Below are 20923 nucleotides of genomic sequence, written 5' to 3'. Positions count from 1 at the left end.
TTATTTATTTATTCATGCAAGAGAGAGAGAGGCAGAGACACAGGCAGAAGGAAAAGCAGGCTCCATGCAAGGAGCTTGAAATGGGACTCGATCCTGGATCTCCAGGATCACAACCGAAGGCAGCGCTAAACCACTGAGCCACCTGGGCTGCCCCAAGTCTAGTTTCTCTTACACTTGAAAGACAGAAAGAAAGAAACCATAGTAATACAGACATGCATAGATAATAAACAAAATTCATGTGCTCCAAATACATACTCCAAATCACTCATATAAATATTAGTTATTTGCATTACTGCAAAAAGTAAAATATTGATATATAAGTAAAGTCTTCCAGTGTGGTAATCTACAGCCCCACTCTTCATGTCCGTTTACAGGTGGTCCGTTTCTTCGTGGTAACTTGGCCTGCTGGATCTCTATTCCACCAAATGCTAGTGTAAAGCTGTAACAACTGGGGTAAAATCTGAAGGCTACACCTACTGTAGGCACATGTACATCACTCAAAAGGAAATACAACTTCCCATTCAAGTCCTATAGACTCAATGCAACATTAACCCACTCATACACTTTTAGGGCTGGTTCCTACTGGTAATAACTAAGAACATATAATCATTTTTCATATTGGCAGGAGACTCTCTCATAGTAACACCCATTTACCAGATTTGCCAAAACGCTTACAATACATTCTACCTGCACTTGGAATAAGTGTGTTCAAAATGTTCTAAGTTACAACACATCTCTCCTTAGGAAAAAAACCTTCAAACTTTGCATCAAAAAATGTCTTTGAATCTGTGAAGTCTGAAAGAGTTAAAGGAAAGTGGTACTAGCTGGAAAAACTATGTATGTTTTGTGTATAGACAATAATGCAAACAGTTGGTTACCAAAATGGTGAGAAATCAGAAGGCTCAGCCTTTCAATACTGACCCCTTAAGGGCTTCCCACAGCTCCTCCCAAATCTGGTTTACACTATAGAGAGGGGTCAGGGCTTCAGCCCTTCCTGATATTATGTAGTCATCGAATATGGCCCTGAGAATCTGCAACCACCAAGGGTCACTCTCTGTGCTACTCAGTCAACTTGCCCTGAGAAACAAAAAATTTTAAAGTAGAATTAAATCATTCCAGTAAAGATTCCTGTGATTTTAGATAGCAAAGGTATTAAAATTCCTACTTCAGAGGAAGAGATGTTGAAGTTTAAATATTTATGACTCAAGTTCCCACAATTGATTGGGAATGGAAATGAAGACAGGCTTCTGAACTACTTTTTCTTCTCAAGAACTTGTTACTAAATATAGTCTCATTTTAAGTGAAGGACATTGCAGTTTTGTACTTGGTCACAATTTTCAGAAGATTTTTGAAGTATTTCCAAGCTATGATCCACTATTTAAATAACAATAAATCTTGCAAATAAATAATGAAATCACCTAGTGGGAAACCATTCCATTTACATTGGAATGAATGGAAATATTTGGCTTCAAGGATGAAAGGGAGGTTATATACATTGTTTAATTAAATACAGACTTTTGGTGAGAGATAATATCCTTCTGGTAAATTTTTTTTTTATTCTATTTGTCAGTGATGGGAATTTTAAGAAAAAGCAATTGAGGTCATATAGGAGAAAAGCAACTTAATGTGAGTTTATTTTTATCTTTAAGTGAGAAATACACATCTTACCTATCTTTTGAAACCTTAGGGCTAAAGAATATAAAATTGTATCTAATAAATACAAAACTGAAATTCAGCATGAATTTTGCTATTGGCAGTATCTCCTCACAACACCTAGTATGATACAATGGAGTAGGGAGAGGAGGATGGGAGCTGAATGGATACTGAAGATTCAGGGTAAATAAAAGTGGGTCAGAAAGAAGGCCACAGAGATAGCACAGGCCTGCAGAAATTATAGCCACAAACATATAAAGTGAGAAAAGGAGAAGCAAGCTCTGCCTTCCCAACCCAGACATCTAGCTGCCAAAAACATGACCCCAAGGAATAAACTAAGTGACATAGGCAGATACAAAGGAAATGAGAGTGTGTATCTATTGATCTATACAGCACACAATGTGATGAAAAAGCTGGCAACAGAGAGTGCTACACATAGGTAATATATAGTAAATGACAATTCATATTAGGGCAAGATTAAATATTTTTAAAATTTACTCTTTCTAAAAGCCTCCCAAACCTAGTAGGATAAAATACTTGATTTAGAAAATCTACTACTTAAAAAAAATAAAAAAATAAAAAAAGAAAGAAAAGAAAAAAAGAAAATCTATTACTCTAACATCTTTAAAAAAAAAAAAACACCCCCCCACCCCCCCACTTTCTTCTCCCCTCTTCCTTCTCCCATTGTAAATGAGCTCTTACCTGCCTCCTTCAAAGCGACTGATGAGATCTGATACCTTACTGGGTTTTTCTTTTGAAACACAAGAAGCAGAGGCAGGTTTAACTTCCTTCTCCATCCTTGGTTCTGCACTAGATAAAGCTTTATGCCTGGGGGTTTGGTGTATTTTGGAAGAAGGTGAATTCCGCAGATATAATGGCTTTGGAGGCACTGTCGAAAAAGAATTCAAAGAATTCAGTATTTCAGTGATAGGTATTCCATAACAAATGAAACTCTGGTGACCTGGGTGCAAAAGTCTTTAGCATTATCAAATTTTTGTAAAGGGGTCTGTCAAATTTGTACTGAATCTTAACCAAGGGATCTCTACCTGTCTTGCACATTTGCTGTGCCCTACTGAAATCCCATCTCCAAGATTCAAGTTGTTCGTTTTTCTAATTATGAGTAAGAACTAATATAACAGAATCAAGAGCTAGTAAATTCTATATAAAAGTCAACAAAACAATATCAAACAACAGTAATTACTATACCATCTTCCCATTTAACAAAAGCACTAGATCTCATTCGATCTTAGGTGAAAATTTTCACTTTAGAGTTCTTTGAGGTAGGTAGTAGCATTATTCACCTCTTATGTCTAGGAAGATTCAGAGTGGTCAAGTGATTGCCCTGGAGGAATAAGGCGGATCTGATTTTATGACTCACACCCAGACTCTACTTCCTTCCTCTACCAGCATTGCTCCCTATTATAAAACCAGCAAAAGGGGATTATAGGAGTTTTATTATTATTGTCTGCTATATTTATAGTTGGCTTGCATTAATATACCACAAATTATTTGTTAGTAGTAAGTCCTTCAAGTCCTTCACTTAGTTAATGGATAATTTCCTGAAATATTAAATAAAATCTACAGAATTTCTCTAACAGAGGAGAAATCCTATAGATGAGAAATATGCCATAAGTGCTTGCTTCATCAGTACAGTAATTACTTCAATTTTGAAAACCAATATAATTTTCCTCTAGGATTAACATTCTGAGTAAAGGATTATGTAACATGTATGCATTTTTCTATAACTGGTTCTAACAAATCAAATAAAATGATCTCCTTCTTTCTTTTTTTAAAATCTTTGCCCTGACTTCCAGAGGAAGGGTCGGGAATCATATCTCCTAATTACATGCCCCAATTTCCCCCAGTTGGTTATTCTGGCTTTCAGTCATCTCATTTCTTCTGTAAACTCAGCTGACAGTTGCCTGATGCTCACTGGCCTACATGTCATCATTTAAATGTGAGTTATCAATTCTTACAAAGAAGGGGAAAAAAGTATCACAATAAACTAGAGGTTTAACAATTGATTCACCTCATTCCCTTTCAACACAAGAAAATCCCAATTAGAAAATGTCATGCTTCTTTTTATGGAAATGGTGTTATTTTCCAAGAAATGCTCAGGGGGAATGGTTAAATATAGCATCCATTGAGAAAGAAGGGACTTATATAAGTGTGATATTTGTTAATTTTAAGGAAAACTTTCCTGTGTAGAATATATACCAAAATAGCAAACTAGGACAATACCTCATCAAAAAAAAGCCAGTTTACATATTAGAGATAATGTCAACATTCCTAATTAAAATATTCAAAAAAGGAAGTTAATATGTTCTTTATAATACTGTAAAAATTGTTATAATTTATCCATCTAGAGTTTACTCAGTGAACATTATTTATTATATATCAGATACCTGTAGATGCTTAGAAGACTCAAATAAGATATGTATCAGCCAGTTTCTCAGAGATAACTCCACTGACTTTTCCCATCTCAATTATGTCTATCTCAAACTGTTTCATAGCATTGTGTACTTTTTCTCCAAAGTGCTTACAATAAATTATTATGATTAAGTAGTCATAAATGGTATTAAACAAACCAGAAATAAAATATTTAGTATATATGTAAATCTTTTCTCTTCCATGATGCTGGAATTCTGTGAGGGTAACAAACAAGTTTATTTTGATCACAAATATATTCATAGTAACCATGCACACAGTGCTTGGCATGTGGAATACATAAAGGAACAAATTAATGTTATCAAGGAGTTTGTAGTCTCGTGAGGAGACCCTTTTTTTAAAAATTATTTATTTATTTATTCACGAGAGATAGAGAGAGAGAGAGAGAGGGGCAGAGACCTAGGCAGAAGGAGAAGCAGGCTCCATGCAGGGAGCCCAATGTGGGACTCGATCCTGGGACCCTGGGATCATGCCCTGAGCCAAAGGCAGATGCTCAAACGCTGAGCCACCCAGGTGTCCCCTCGTGAGGAGACACTTTAATGAGGGTGATAAAAGTGGGCATTGGGTACCATTATTTTAGAAGGAAAAATGGGGGAACTCATCAAGGGATACAACCCAAATGGAAAATAAATAATGCACATTTTAAATAAAAGAGCACAAATGTTACATGTATATGACAAAAATCTCAAGATGATACATGAATGGTTAAAGTGTCAGAAACACTGCCTTAGGGGAATATAATTTGTACTTTGGTGAAAAAAAGAGAACTGATAAGTAAAATAAAACCTCTTGTCTTCCCTTCCTTCACCCTGTCTCTCATCATTTCTGATCTTTCTATTACCCTATGGAGGTCAACATTTCCAAATGCTCTCTGGACATCTCCTAGGTGTTCTATCAGCACCTCCAGTTGAAAATGGCTGAAACTCAACTTACTATTTCTTCCCCCTGCAGCCCAAAGGTTGTAAATAGGAAAAACTGTTCAACCTTACTAATAATCAGGGAAATGAAAATTAAATCTAAAATAGGATTCTACTTCAGCCCCATCAGTTTAACCAAAAATTTTAAATCTGACAATACCAAGTGTCAGTGAGGATATCAAGCAATATGAAATCTCATACATTTAGAGAAGAAGTATAAATTAACAGAACCATTAGGAACTGGACATTTTCAAAATACATAAGCTACAGAAATTTTTCCATTATCTATACAAGGTCTCTTTAAAGTTTAATTTTTCATTAACTCAGTATTTATGAAATACTTACTAAGTTCTATGTACTTGATCTTATCTGAACAAAATAAAAGAAACAAAAAAACCTATTAAGTAAACCATATATGAGAAGGTGGTGAGAGCTAAGAAAAGAGGGGAGGGCTAATAAAAAAACAAGATAATTTGGATCTGGAGTACAGGGAATGGAGGGGAAGGGCAGATTGCAGTATTATATTAAAGTATTCAAAGTGGGCCTCTTTGAAAAGTTCAGATTTGAAGAAGACTTGAAGAAGTTGAGAGGAGTTATTTTGGGAAGAGTATTCCATCTAGTAGAGACCAAGCTAGAGACAATGGAAGTCTCTAGCAGAGTGACTTTGAGTGAAATGAGAAGTCATTGCAGAGTTCTGTGCAAAAGAGTAACATGACAGGCACTTCTATCCAACTATGTCTCTCTGGCTGCTTTGCTGAGAATGTTGGGAAACAGGGCAGAAATAGGGAGAATAGTCAGGAGAGTACTGCAAAAATTCAGGCAAGAGATAATGGTACTTTGAAGGAGGTAGTGAGAAACGGCTAGATTCCAGGTCTGTTTTAAAAGTAGATTTCTGATAGAATAAATGTGAGGTATGCGAGAAAGAGAGAGGAGTCAAGGATGACTCTGGAGACCTTTGGCCTGAACCACTGGAAGGATAGAATTGTCATCAATGGACACAACAGGTAAAGCAATTTTGGGGGAGGAGATCAGTAGAACAGTTATGGACATGCTAAATTTGAGATATCTAGTTGACTCTAAGTAAAATGGGTTCTATTACAGCCAATTTTACAGACCATAAGTAGAACAAAGCAATTTATTAAAAAATTTCCAACCATCCAAAAATAATTACTGAGCATGAAAAAAAACAAACTGTCAGCTTAAATTTGGAGATGACCAGTGGATTTTGATTGCTCTCATTTTACTTACTATGAAAAACAATGGCTGGCTATTTTATTTTATTAATTTATTTTACTTTACTTTACTTTATTTCATGTTTAAGTAAACTCTGTGTCCAACATTGGGTTCGAACTCACAACCCTGAGTTCAAGAGTTGCATGCTCTACTGACTGAGCCAGCAAGGTATCCTACATAGCTGGTTATTTTTAATACATTATAAATTTACAACATATTATACCTTAAGAATATAACATTACACATAGGATGCTTTACTTTAGAAGCAAATGAAATAGGTTTGAGTACCTCACATATATTTAAATTATTCAAACAATAGTGTGGCTTTCAAAGTTCATGAAACTTTTTTAAACATTAAAGTTTAATGATTGATAAGTGATAATAAACATGCTCTATCAAAATAATCAACTATGGAGAATGCTATGGATCAAAGCTCCTGAGAGAAAAAGAACTATTAGCTTTAATTGCTAAGGAAGTTATTTTGAGTTATGTCTCGCATGGCAGGAAATAGGCCAATATTAAAAGTGGTGAACAAGAAGAAAGACTTATGTTGGAAGTTGCTCAGTAATTTATTTGTTTGACGGGTAGGATTGGTATGAAGTGAATAAACCATTGTTTTCCAAGGCTTTAGGGTATTTTCTGAGGCTGAAGCAAAACAAGCCCTAACTATTGAAGGAATCCATTTAAAAAGCTACAGGCTCTTACTTGGATTCAAATGGAAGCTTATCTAATCTACAATTTAGCTCTTTCATTGTTTCAAAAACTATAATTGTTCAAAAACACTTGTTGGTGTTTTTTAATTGATAAAATTGACATATGACATTATATTAATTACAGGTATAGAATAGAATTTCATATCTGGATGTATCATGAAATGATCACCAAAGTCTAATTAAAATCCATCTTACAATTTTTTTCATGTGATGAGAACTTTTAGGATCTCTTCTCAGCAATTTCCAAATACACAATACAGTATTATTAACCATAGTCACCAAGCTGTACACTATATCTCTATAACTTATTAATAAACACAAAAATATAAAGCTGATGTTATTCCACATATTACTACATAATCACCACTAATAAATATTTAATATTGGCCCTTCTCCTAGATATCACTAAAACAAGTTATAGCTATGATATTATTAGCACTCCACATGAGGGGAAAAAAAAGAAAAGATTTAACTATGAGCTCTATTGAGGATCCAGATCAGAATTTCTCAAACTACTGACGTTTCAGGTCAGATAATTATTTGTTTAGGAAGGGTTGGTCTGTGCATTGTAGGATGCTGAACAACATCCCTAGCTTTTACCCACTCGGTGCCATTAGAAACTGTCACCAGTGGTGTCAAGCAAAAATGTCTTTAGACAATATCAAGTGCAAGGCATGGGGTGGGGATGGGTGAGGGTGCTGCAAAATTATCTCCAGTTGAGAACACTTACCTAAAATAAGAATCTTCAATTCAATTAAAATTACATAATGGATCTTGAAGCCTCAGTAGGCTCACCATTCATAATTTGTAAGGGATTTGCAATGAAGTGAAAATAAAGGTATCAGTGTGATAATCCCTTGATCTGTGTAGGAAGTACCCATTAATAACCCTTCCTTTGTCTCAGTCCCCCAAATATTCTTTTTTTTTAATCATAAATTTATTTTTTATTGGTGTTCAATTTGCCAACATACAGAATAACACCCAGTGCTCATCCCGTCAAGTGCCCCCCTCAGTGCCCACCACCTAGTCACCCCCCTCCCCGCCCCCCCCAAATATTCTTAAGGGTTTGGAGAAATTAAAAGTAAGCTTCTCTCCACTAGAGGGTGGGGAACACTTTTATTTGATCAATAAGTAAGCAGTGCCCAATTTATTTGGCAGCTGATCTGACAATACCAAGATGTAGCCTCATTTCCTGAATGTTTTTCTCTATATGGCACACATTCTTCCAAATTTTAAACAAATAACGGCAGAAACAAAGTGGAGGAAATGTGGTGATGGAGCAGGGAGTCAGTCAACAAGTACTACTGAAGGCCTGCTATGCTGTGGGGATTGGCAGTACAAAGGCAGAAAAAAAACTAAGATGGATGAGTGAAATATATGGTAGGTCAGATTGTAGCGGATGAGAAAAAATAAAATAGGTATGAGGAAATATAAAATGTCAAAGGTCACAGGGGGTTTAAAATTTTAGCTGGGAAATCAGAGAAGGGCCCAAACAATGAGTGGAGCACTTTAAAAGTACAATGTTCTCTAAGTCATTTATTTAATACCTGGAAATAGCCCCTATAGTTATGTAAAATTATATATTTTAATCCATATTCAGAACAGGGAGTAAATGTGTATGTAAATACCAATATATTGATGTTAATACAACTACAAACAGCAAAAGCAAAATCAACTGTTATCTCCCTAAAGAATATGATTATTTTGGCACATAGCAGCTCAGGAAGGACATTAGTGTAATTTATCTTGATGAACTATGAAAAACAATGAAGTAATACATCTTCCCCAAAAGAGGCTATCTAAATAACAAAATTCGTGTTTGTGATCTGGGCAATTACATAAAACTGAATTACATTAATTTTTTTATATTTTTACCTCATTTGATCTCTGTCAGCTCAGGTCTAATGAGCAAGATGGAATTCTGTATTTTACAAATAAAACAGCTTCAATCATGATAAAAAAAATTCTATGTTCATATTCATATCAATTATATAGGGAGGAATTATGGTCAAAAGAAAAGGTTATAAACTCATGAATGGGCCATTCATTTGAATTACCAATGATTTGACCTCACTTGATAGCCATACCCCATACCACTACAAATATAGCTACTAGTGAGAACAAAAAGAAAAATGTCCTACAATCTGGAAGATTCTATTTTAAGCTCCTTTCTATTTAAGTGCCTTTAAGACTCTTACAGAGTCTTAAAAAATGTAAGAAATCCTAAAAAATGTAAGAACTTTATTTTTTTTGTAAGAACTTTAAAGAGTAACACTTGTTCTTTTATGATGTGCTCTCTGTAACAACGTTTCTTTCAAAGAATAAGACTTAAGTAAATACAACAAAAATCAAACAAATTTTTCCCCCCAAATGCCCAATATTGTTTCTTGGCTGAATGTTCAGCATTTGGTATAAATAAAAATCTACTAGGAAGGAACTACACATTAAATCACAGTAGGGTTTAGCTTTGTGTTCATGTTTCCAAAGGCCTTACTATCATCAAAATTGTAGTTTTGTGCTCCTCAAAGCTAATACCCAGTTCACTAGAGATTTATTGCTAAAAGGAAATGGTCCCCAATCAAAACATTCAAAGATTTCCACCATTATAACTGTTTTCCCCTTGTTGGCTGCTCAATTCTTGAATGGAGGAGTTAAAATTTAAAAGTACAATGTTGTACTTTCATTTATTTTAATTTCTGTGGATGACTTTACTAAGAAACCTTTTCAAGCCCCAGTTCCTGAATAGGGTAAAATCATGTTCTTACTAAGGATGTTAAGCACAGTTTTACAATTATCTGTTTCACAGATCCTCTGACACCTAGCAAGCCATACTGACTTTCTGATAGTAGTCATTCATTTGTCAGACATTTATTATACAAACAGTAAGTCAGGCCATGCACCAGGTCAGGCATAATGCATGAAGCGATCACAGTCCCCTTTAGGGGACATGTAAATTTCAGGATTGAGAAAAGAACCATATTAGAAAAATGTATAAGGTGTTTTAGGAGAACAAATACCCAACTCTGCATGAGACTGATTTTTTTTTCCCCATAAATAAATAGATAAACGCACTCATCCAATATCTCTCATTTAGAGCTTAAAACTCCTTCTTAGACATTATCATTCTTTTGGACAGTCTTCATCAATAATAAACCAACCAACCTGATTAAAACAACAAACATACCTTGTGGCTTTGGACTTGCAGCTGAGTGTTTCGCTGGCGTTTTTCCATTTATTCCCTGAGCCTCTTCATTAGATACATTCTGATCAACCAGTGGGGTCCTGCTGTTTTTCACATAAGGTGGAACTATAGTGATCTTTGGACAGATACTGCTGCCTGGAAGAGTTCAAAAAAGAAAGGGCAGGTAAATACAGAGGTGGAGCACAGCTACGTCACAGGAGCTAAATTTCTTCTTACCCCATAAAACAAAAAACAATCACAGTTACAAGGCTAAGCATAGAAATACATTTCCCGTGTGTGCTGGCCTTGACAGAATTTCTTGGGAAAGCTCTCATTCCATGTGCTTGAGAAACCTTGTATCACATACTGACAGAAATCAGCCCCCAGGCACGCAGGCGCACACACGCCCTCTCCCTCACTCCCTCCTTTCCTAGCAGGGCCAAAGAAAGGGCAGAGTGCAGCTGCTACAGGGGAGGAGAGGACAGAAGGGCCCCAGCATTCATCTGTTGCAAGCGTTCCTTTCCAGCAGCCAGTCAGTCATCAGCCATTGAGTGACTCAAAAGAACAAAGCAGGAAAGCACCGACATGACAGCTGACCTAAAGACTCTAGAAGAATGGCTCAGTGAGAAACGAACAAATACACACATACCCCCTCACTCACTACTCATACTTCAGATCTACATATATGAGCTAATACCCACATTAAAAAAAAAAGGATTATAAAAGGTTATACTATCCTATCTATAGCTCAAAACTCTAAAATACTGAAATACTTAAGGTATATATGTAGGAAAATAGATCTTTTTTTCTGTACTATTCCTAATTTAAGAAGTTAATTGTTGGATTTCAGAGACTTTTTAAGAAATCATAGGCCAATGTTTTCTCTTTATACTACTCATATTAAATTTCCCTTTCTTCTAGTTGGCACAGTGATAGTAACAATAGACTGGACCCTGCTTTGGAGAAAATAAAATTTCTAGCAGGAATATTATGATCACTAAATAAAAGTATTCCATTTAAGAAACTATCATTGTTTAAAAAACAGAGTTTCATTTTCATAGAATCCAAATCTATAAAGAGAACTATGAGAGAGAAAAGCCTTAATTATTCAAAACAAGAAAAGCTAATAAAACCCAATCAACATTTTACTAAGTAAAAAAATTCCCTTTTATTTCAACTGATAATTAAACAGTATTGATTAAAAACTGCACATGCTACTGCTTTATCCTCTGTGTCCTCCTTGAAATTTATGTTGGTAAAACAAATTTTAGAAGATATTAACAGTTGTGAGTATTGTCGACAAGCTTGAAAGACCTATGCCACAACAAATTAAATGGGTTTTCATCAGACACCCTTCTGCTAAAACGGGCTGCCATGGATTAAGCACTGTTTAGCCAAGTAGAACAAAGGCTTATAATACAAGATTTATAGGTTATTTATAGATTATTAGACATTTTCTACAACAATTGCAAACAGAAGAAATAAAAGCTCAAATCTTTAAATGTGTGATCCTATCTACCTTTTTAGAAAAACTATGTGAAGCAAGCAAAGTAGATCTCTAAAATATGTAGCATGACATCCAACCACTCAAACTTTTGGGAGCATTAGGATATTTGTTCCACAGTGACCCCAGGATGGCTTCATGGTCCTAAAGTACACCATCTGGGTCTGGAAGTAAGACATTGGGACAGAAACAGGGAAAAGCCAGAGCTTAGTTCTAAATCAGAGGCAGAAACTAGAACATGATTGTAAAATGAAGCACTGAAAGCGTAAATATGATTTATAGCAATAAAACTATAAAAATGAAACAGCTAATGGTTAAATGAGAAAAGAGATTATACTGAAACTTTGAAAAATAGATCACCGTTACATATTAAAAGATGAAACTACTTTAACAATTAGCCTATTTAAAAACAAAATATGTCTTGAACAAATAACTGGAAGTTAAAAACTAGGCACTTTATCTCTGGATAGCAAACTTTGAGGGTATGATGGGTTTTATGCAAGTGTCATATTTATTAGAGAATATGTTCCATGACTGTGCCAAAATGCCCATATCAAGAGATCAACTACATATCCATTTTCTTATAAATCCATTAAAGTCATGCTTATGATTTTCTTTTTTTTTGGTCAGTGGCAATAAACCTGCAGCCAGAAACTTGATTTTAGATCATTGTTTAATACTAGTCTGCAAACTTTAGGCACTACCACAAAGTATGAAGATACAGTGAAGGACATAAAAAACACATTTTCAAAGGGTTAAAGGGGGGAGGGGGAGAAAGCAATGACAAATAGGCAATAGAGACCATTTGTGGCTGCAAAACCAAAAATATTTACTATCTGGCCCTTTACAGGAAAAGTTTGCTGACCACCACTCTAGGTCAAACACACCATGGTAAAAAACACACAAAAAACCCCACAAACACATCATGGTAAAGAAATGTGCCATTAAAAAAAAAAAAGATCATTTCATTAAATACTTCATCTTCTAACATCTTGGAATAGCAATACAAAGTAAAACTTTTTTTTTTTTTTGAGTGTTTATGACTGACTCAGCCTACTCACATTTGGAGACAGTTCTTATTTGGGTGCCAATTGCATAACAGGGAACTGAAACCAAAATTAGAACCAGATGGTCCACCCATTCAAGAAATTTAATATTAACTTTTAGATTCCAACTTACCAAGAAGAGTGATTAAACAGTTAATGTTAGGCACAGATACAAGTACAGTCCATTATGTTGGTGTGGGAAGGGTCCTATTTAAATAATGTCTCTTACTGAGGTCTGAAAATCTTATTAGTCGCTGGTCCTACCCATTGTGCATTCCTCTGTATTTGGGTTATTCATTTATACTTGCTGAGTTGCATCTCCTGTAAGGAATGTCTAGACATATGCTAAATGCAAAAGGCCTCAGATATTCTCAATCAATTCAGCCTCATCTCTTACTGCAACTGGAGAGGTTTCCACTATGACTTCATTTTCACTTATCTGTCTTCTTTTGTATCACTTGTGAGTGGCAGATAATCCCTCTTACTGGTTACAGTGACTTTGTCTCCTATTTGCAAAACTTTGTGTTGGGCTATTATTATATTTTGCCAAATCATTCTCAAATAGCACTTTCACACTCTTTGGCCATCCATTCCAAAGCAAAGTCCACTTACTCTTTAATTCTTCAGGCCTGCTCTCTTGCCATAGCATCCATTCCTCCAGATCACATCTTTTTGGCCTTGCTATGGCCATGTCTATACTGTCTCAACCATTCATAACATCTCTTCCAAATGTACCTGGTCTCTAGTACGTAAAAGCTCAATGGACTCCCCAACCTTGAGACAAGAGGATCTCTTGGATTTAAGAGGACAAACATAATTTTGTAGGGAAGACAAACTTTTTAGAAGTACATTGTCCAGAGTAAAGAGATACCATAAAAAACAACAAAAAAAACACCTTACTTTTTTTAAAAAATATTTTTTGTTTGAGAGGGAGAGGAGAGAGAGAGAATGCATGCAAGTGAGCACGCATGTAGGGAGGGGCAGAGGGAGAGAATCTTCAAGCAGATTCCCCGCTGAGTGTGGAGCTTGATGCAGGGCTCAATCTCATAACCCATGAGATCATGACCTAAGCGGAAACCAAGAGTTGGATGCTCAACCAAATGAGCCACCTAGTTGCAATCCATACTCCCACCTCAACAACTCACTTTGAAATATTTTTAGATTTAGAGAGAACTGCACCTAGGTTCCTAAAATTAGCATCTTATATAATAACCATGGCATATTTATCAAAACTAAGAACTTAATATTGATACACAGATTTAGTTTAGATTTCAATTTTCCCACTAAGATTCATTTTCTGTGACAGAATCCAATCTAAAATATCATATTGCATTTAGTTCTCATTGTCTCCTTACTTCACCCCAACCTGAGAGTTACTCAATCTTTGCTATTTTGTTTATTTTTTTGACAGAGATAGCAAGAGAGCACAAGCAGAGGGAGGGGCAGAGGGAGAAGGAGAAGCAAGCTCCCCACTGAGCAGGCAGCCCAATGCAGAACTCGATCTCAGGACCCTGGGATCATAACCTGAGCTGAAGGCAGATGCTCAACCAAATGAGCTGCCTAGGCACCCTTCAGTCTTTGCTTGTTTTGTATGATGTTGGTACTTTTTGAAAAGTCACAGTCAGGTATTTTGTAGACTCAAATTGAGTTTCTCTCATGTTGTCTCATGATTAAATGGGGTTTATGGGTTTGAGGGCTGGACATCACAGAGACAATATGCCCATCTCACTATATTACTGCATGTTATCAATGTGATTATGACAATGTGATATTAATTGTGGTTCCTGAATAACATGATATGCCAGGTTTCTCCACTGAAAATATTAAAAGACATTTTTCAACAATGTTTTCTTATCATCCCTTCAAAAACTCCCTATTTGTCCCATAAACTCAAATAAGGGCAGTATCTTCCATGTGTTACCTAAAGTGCCTAGATTAAGAGATCAACTGTTTTTTTTTTTTTTCTTAAATAAACCCAGCAAGTTATAAAATTCATGGTTTAAAAAATATTTTGCAAAGGGGACCAAATCCACAGCCAGGAAATTTATTTTAGAAAACTATTTCCCAAACTCCTAGAGCTGCATAATAGATTTTCCAGAAAAATGACAAGCAAACCATAAAAGATCATAGAAAAGAAGATATGATTAAGAGTTTAAGAAGTTTTCTTGGACCTAGGAATTCTATTGCTAGGAATGTACAGAAAGACTCGTGTGTGTAAAAGTATATATACATGAAGAATTGATGCAACATTATGGAACATTTGAACCGTTGTTAAAAGAGAAAAAACAAAAATAAGATTGGGAAGATCTCCAAGACATTATTAAATAAAAGACTAAAAACTACAGAAAAATGTGTGCAGTAAGACCCCATTTAAAAAAGGAAGATGCATACAAATGTGCAGAAAGGCATCAGAAAGGGATGTGAGTAACAGGGCAAACAACTGGAGGAATCAGGAGTAGGAGGAGAGGATGAATGGGAACTTTCATGTTTTGCTGTCTATTTGGGTATATCATCTAAATCTTTAATAATGAAAATGTGCTTAGAAATTACTTATGTAAAAGAAAATCTATGAAAGTCGTATGTGTATTAAAGATTTTTAAAAAACATATCCTTTATGTTTGCATGCCTGTGTTGACAGCAGCATTATTCAAAATAGTTAAAACATGGAAGCAACCCAACTATCCATCAACAGATGAAGAGAAACAAAACCTGGAATATACATACAATAGAATATCATTCAGCCTCAAAAGTGAAGAAAATCCTGATACACGCTACAACATGGAGGACCGTGAGGCCATTTGCTAAGTGAAATAAACCAGTTAAAAAAACATAAATACTTTGATTCCACTTATACCAGCTACACAGAGTAGTCAAAATCAGAAAGTAGCACGGTGGTTGCTAGGGGCCAAGGAGATAGGAGAATGGAAAATTATTGTTTAATGAGTACAGCATTTCAGTTTTACAAGATGAAGGGTTCTATGGATAGATGGTGGTCATGGTATCACAACAATGTCAATGTAATTAATGCCAATGAACTATATACTTATAATGGTTAAGATGATAAATTTTGTATATTTAAAAAAAAAGAAATTTAATAATTTTAATTTAATTTAAAAAGGCACCTATGAACCCTCTCACGTTGTTGGTGGGAATGCATGCTGGTGCAGTCACTCTGGAAAAGAGTTGGAGGTACCTCAAGAAGTTGGAAATAGAGCTACCCTACAACCCAGAAATTACACTATGAGGTATTTACCCAAAAACACAAATGTAGTGATCTAAAGGGGGCACTGCATCCCAGTGTTTATAGTAGCAATGTCCACAATAACCAAAGTATGAAGAGAGTCCAGATGCCTATTGATAGATGAATGGATAAAGAAGATGTGGAATATATCTCCAATGGAATATTACTCAGCCATCAAAAAGAATTAAATCATGCCATTTGCAATGACATGGATAGAACTAGAGGCTATTATGCTAAGAGAAATAAGTCAGTCGGAGAAAGGCAATTATCATATGGTTTCACTAATATGTGGAATTTAAGAAACAAAACAGAGGATCATAGGGGAAGGGAGGGAAAAATAAAGCAAGACAAAATCAGAGAAGGAAGCAAACCATAAGAGACTCTTGATCATAGGAAATAAATTGAGGGTGCTGGAGGAGAAGCAGTAGGGAGATGAGGTAACTGCATGATGGACATTAAGGAAGGCCCAGGATATAATGGGCATTGGGTGTTTTATAAGACTGATGAATCACTGAACTCTATCTCTGAAACTAATAATACACTATATGTTAATTGAGTTCAAATTTTAAAAAATTTGGAAAAAAAAACATTTCCTAACATAAAGTGGATTTGACAATCCAACTTTTAGATGTAAATATATTTGCAATAGTTTTCTCAAAATTGGTAGTCTATAAAAACTGGTTAAAGGATATGATTAAATAAAGTAAAATGTTGAAAAAATACTGAGTAAAACTACATCTCTTGAAATGAATTTTGTAATAAAAATATTCCTAGAAAAAAATAATAGGCACCTAGGTGGGTCAGTTGGTTGAGTGTTGGACTCTTTTTTTTTTTTTTTTTTTTTTAAGATTTTTATTTATTTATTCATGAGAGACACAGAGAGAAAGGCAGAGACACAGGCAGAGGCAGAAGCAGGCTCCATGCAGGAAGTCCAATGCGGGACTCGATCCCAGGACTCCAGGATCACACTGTGAGCCAAAGGCAGGCACTCAACCACTGAGCTCTCCAGGCATCCCGAATTTTGGACTCGTAATCTCAGCTCAGGTTGTGTTCTCGGGGTTGTAAATTCAAGCCCTCAACTGGGCTACTGGAAGGAGGAAGGAAGGGAGGGGGGAGGGAAGAAGGAAGGTTGAGAAGGGAGGGAGGGGAAGAGGAGGGGCAGGGAGGAAGGAGGGAAAAAAATAAAAAGCATATCACTTGCTTAAAGAAGAAAAGGTCAAGAAATATTAATATATTCAAGTTGCCTACTTAGCAGCTCTTCTAGTTTGTCTAGCTGTCTCACACTCAACATACCCAAATCTGACACCTTTGTCTCTCAACACTCATCCCAAACCACTGTCTATATAGTCTCTCCATCTCAGCTAATGACAACTTCACCTATGCTTAGGCCAAAGAGCCTGGAAGCAACCTCAAGTCTTTTTTTTCTCTCACACTCCACAGCTTATCCACCAAGAATAAGCTTTCTTGCCAGGTTCACCACAACCACTCCACTGCTGTTATTCTGGCCTAAATGACCATAAAGTTTAACTGAATTAGAGAAAGACCCTCCAGCCTTGTCTCCCGGTTCCTACTCTTTTTCCCAGTACAGTCCATATTTTCAAACAGGATCAGAGAAGTTGTAGTGTTTTTATTCATTCTTTGAGTTCATTGGGCATCTTCATGGCCATTACTTTGGACTTACCTCTGTTTTACTAAGTGTTTTGTGGGGAAGGGGTGTGTCTTGTTCTTTCATTTGGAACATATTCCTCTGCCTTCCTATTTTGCCTGACTCTCTTCTCGTTTCTATGTATTAGGTGAAATAGCTCTCTCTCTCAATCTTGGATGAGTGGCCTTGTATAAATGATGAATCTTATTACTAAGCTTGCCCTTTGTTATCTCTTGAACCTTTGTGATTGTCTAAGCAATGTGACTTATTGCCGATTGCTTGTTGAGGGAGTGGCTAGCCCCTTGAGTCTTCCAGAAGGTAGGATCTCAGTCAGCCCCTAGCTTTAGGATAACCAGAAGCTTAACTCTCAGGCAGGAGCTTTTAAGATATACAAATATATACAGTGTTGTAGGACCACAATTGTAAACCCTGCTGGCCTCCAGAATAGGCAATATGGAAGTATTCCCTAGGTGACAGTCAGAAAGACTGGGTCTCCAGAAGTGTATAAGCTCAAAACAGCTTCAAAAAAGAGTTAGAAATGTAAGTAGCAAACAGAAGTCATACAGCTGAAGAATATAATGACTAAACTGAAAAATATAGTAGAGAGGTTCAACAGCAAAGTAGATGAAACAAAAGAAAGTATCAGTGATCTGGAAGACAGAGCAGTGAAACTCACCCCTACAAAGTAGCAAAAAGAAAAGAACTTTAAAAAGTGAAGATAGTTAAGAAATTTATGAAACAACAAGCAGATCAACATTCTTATCATAAAGTTCTAGAGGAGAAAGGCTTAGGAAACTCATCTGAAGAAATTATGGTTGAAAAGCTCCCTAACCTAGGGAAGAAAACAGATATCTAGATCTAGAAAGCACAAAGAATTCCCAAAAAAAGGAGCCCAAAGAGACTCACACCAAAACACATTATAATTAAAATGTCAAAAGTTAAAGAATCTTAAAAGCAGTAAGAGAAAAAAATAACTTGTTATATATAAGGGAACATCTATGAGATTATTAGCAGATTTCTCAGCAGTTACTTTACAGGCCATAAGGGAGAGGCCTGGTATCCTTAAAGTGCTGAAGGGAAAAAACTTCCAAACAGGAAAACTATATCCTGATATCCAGCAAGGTTATCACTCGAGTTTGAAGGAGAAATAAAGAGCTTTTCAGAGAAACAAAAGCTAACAGAGTTCAACATCACTAACTTGGCCCTATGAAAAATGTTAAAGAGATTCCTTTAGGCTGAAAAGAGTACACTAATTAGTAAGAAAAAAACAAAGTAAAACCTCACGGGTACAGGTAAATGTATGGTAATGGATTAATCACTTAACAATACTGGTATAAAAATTTTAAAGGCAAAAGTAGTAAAAATAACAGTAACTATCAGGGAGGGGTTCCTGGGTGGCAAGGTTGGTTGAGCATCTGACCCTTGGTTTTGGGGCAGGTCCTGATCTCAGGACTGTGAGATTCAGCCCCCATGCCCAGCTTGATGCTTGTGGAGTCCGCTTGAGAGTCTTTCTCCTGCTCTCTGCCCCTCCCACTTGTGCTCTTTCTAAAATAAATAAATAAGTCTTAAAAAATAGTTAAGGGATACACAAAATAAAGAGATGTAAAATGGGACATTAAAAATATAACCATGGGGCAGCCCTGGTGGCGCAGTGGTTAAGTGCCGCTTGCAACCCAGGGTGTGATCCTGGAGACCTGGGATCGAGTCCCACATCGGGCTCCTTGCATGGAGCCTACTTCTCCCTCTGCCTGTGTCTCTGTCTCTCTGTCTCTCTCTCTTTCTCTGTGTCTCTCATGAATAAATAAATAAAATCTTTAAAAAATATATATAACCATGGAGGGTGGGGAGTAAAAATGTGAAGTTTTAGAATGCATTGACAAACCTAACTTCCTTTTGATTTAAAAGACTATTTTATATATATATATATATATATATATATATATATATTATATATGTTATATAAATAACATACATACATATATAGATATAACATTCATACATCATACATATAGATATATATGTAAACTGCTACATGTGAGCCTCATGGTAACCACAAAGCCAAAACCTATAGTAGATACACAAAAGATAATGAAGAAGGAATCTAAACATAATACTATAGAAAGTCATAAAACCAAAAGGGAAGAAAGCAAGAGAAGAAAGAAACAGAGAAGAACTACATCACAGCCAGAAAACAATGAACAAAATGACTATAAGTGCGTACCTATCAATAGTTATGTTCAGTGTACATGGACTAAGTTCCATGGCTGACTGGATTAAAAATACAAGACTCATCTATACGCTGCCTATAAGACATTCACTTCAGATACAAGGTTATACAGACTAAAAGTGAAAGAATGGAAAAAGACATTCCATGTAAGTGTAAACCAAAAGAAAGCTGGGTAACTATACTTAGAACAGACAAAACAGATTTTAAAATAAAGACTATAAAAAAGACAAAGATGGGTATTACATAACAATAAAGGGGTCAATCCAGTAAGAGGATGTAATACCTGTAAATATCCCTGCACTCAACACAAGAGCACCTAAATATATAAAGCAGATATTAGCACACATACAGGGAGAGATTGACAGCAAAACAATAACAGTAGAGGACTTTAACACCCCACTTAGATCAACGAATAAATCATCCAGACAGAAAATCAATAAGGAAACATCGGCCTTATACAGTACATTACACCAGATGGACTTAACAGATATATACAGAATATTCCATCCAAAAACAGAATACACATTCTTTTCAAATGCACATAGAACATTCCTCAGGATAGATCACATGTGAAGCCACAAAATAAGTCTCAATAAATTTAAGAACACTGAAGTCAGATCAAACATCTTTTCCAACTATAATAGCGTGAAACAAAATGAATTAGAAGAGGAAAACTGGAAAAATCACAAATATGTGGAGATTAAGCAACAGGATAATAAATAACCAATGAGTCAACAAAGAAATCAAAGGAGAAATTTTAAAAAATACCACGAGACAAATGTAAATGGAAATATAACATACCAAAGTCAATGGGATACAGCATAAGCAGTTTTAAGACAGGTTATAGTGATACAGGCCTACCTCAAGAAACAAGAAATATCTCATATAAACAATCTAACTTTGTACCTAAGTACAAAGTTCATTTCCAGGAACTAGAAAATGAAGAATAAATTTCCATGGTAGAAGGAAGAGAGTAATAAAGGTCAGAGTGAAAAGAAATGAAACAGGAGCTAAAATAAAAATCAATTAAACTAAAGGCTGTATCTAAAAAAAAAAAAAAAAAAAAAGACAAACCTTTAGCTAGACTAAGAAACAGAAGGCTCATATAAATAAAA

At 35.6% G+C, this 20923-nt stretch overlaps 1 protein-coding gene across 4 annotated transcripts in view; it reads right to left on the bottom strand.

Moving 5' to 3' along the window:
- The window catches only part of FGD4 (FYVE, RhoGEF and PH domain containing 4), a 222444-nt gene that overhangs the window by 56105 nt on the left and 145416 nt on the right, over nt 1-20923 (bottom strand). For all 4 annotated transcript variants that reach the window (XM_041735521.1, XM_041735524.1, XM_041735525.1 and 1 more), the window contains exons 2-3: nt 10149-10301; nt 2356-2542 (exon numbers count right to left, since the gene is read on the bottom strand). In XM_041735521.1, the coding sequence (XP_041591455.1) occupies nt 2356-2542; nt 10149-10301 (340 nt within the window). The remainder of the gene's footprint in view (nt 1-2355; nt 2543-10148; nt 10302-20923) is intronic.

This window comes from Vulpes lagopus, chromosome 21, assembly GCF_018345385.1.
Source record: "Vulpes lagopus strain Blue_001 chromosome 21, ASM1834538v1, whole genome shotgun sequence".
NCBI classification, from domain to species: Eukaryota; Metazoa; Chordata; class Mammalia; order Carnivora; family Canidae; genus Vulpes; species Vulpes lagopus.
Note: the sequence above shows the minus strand (reverse complement) of the source record. Positions and strands in the feature narration are given on the sequence as shown.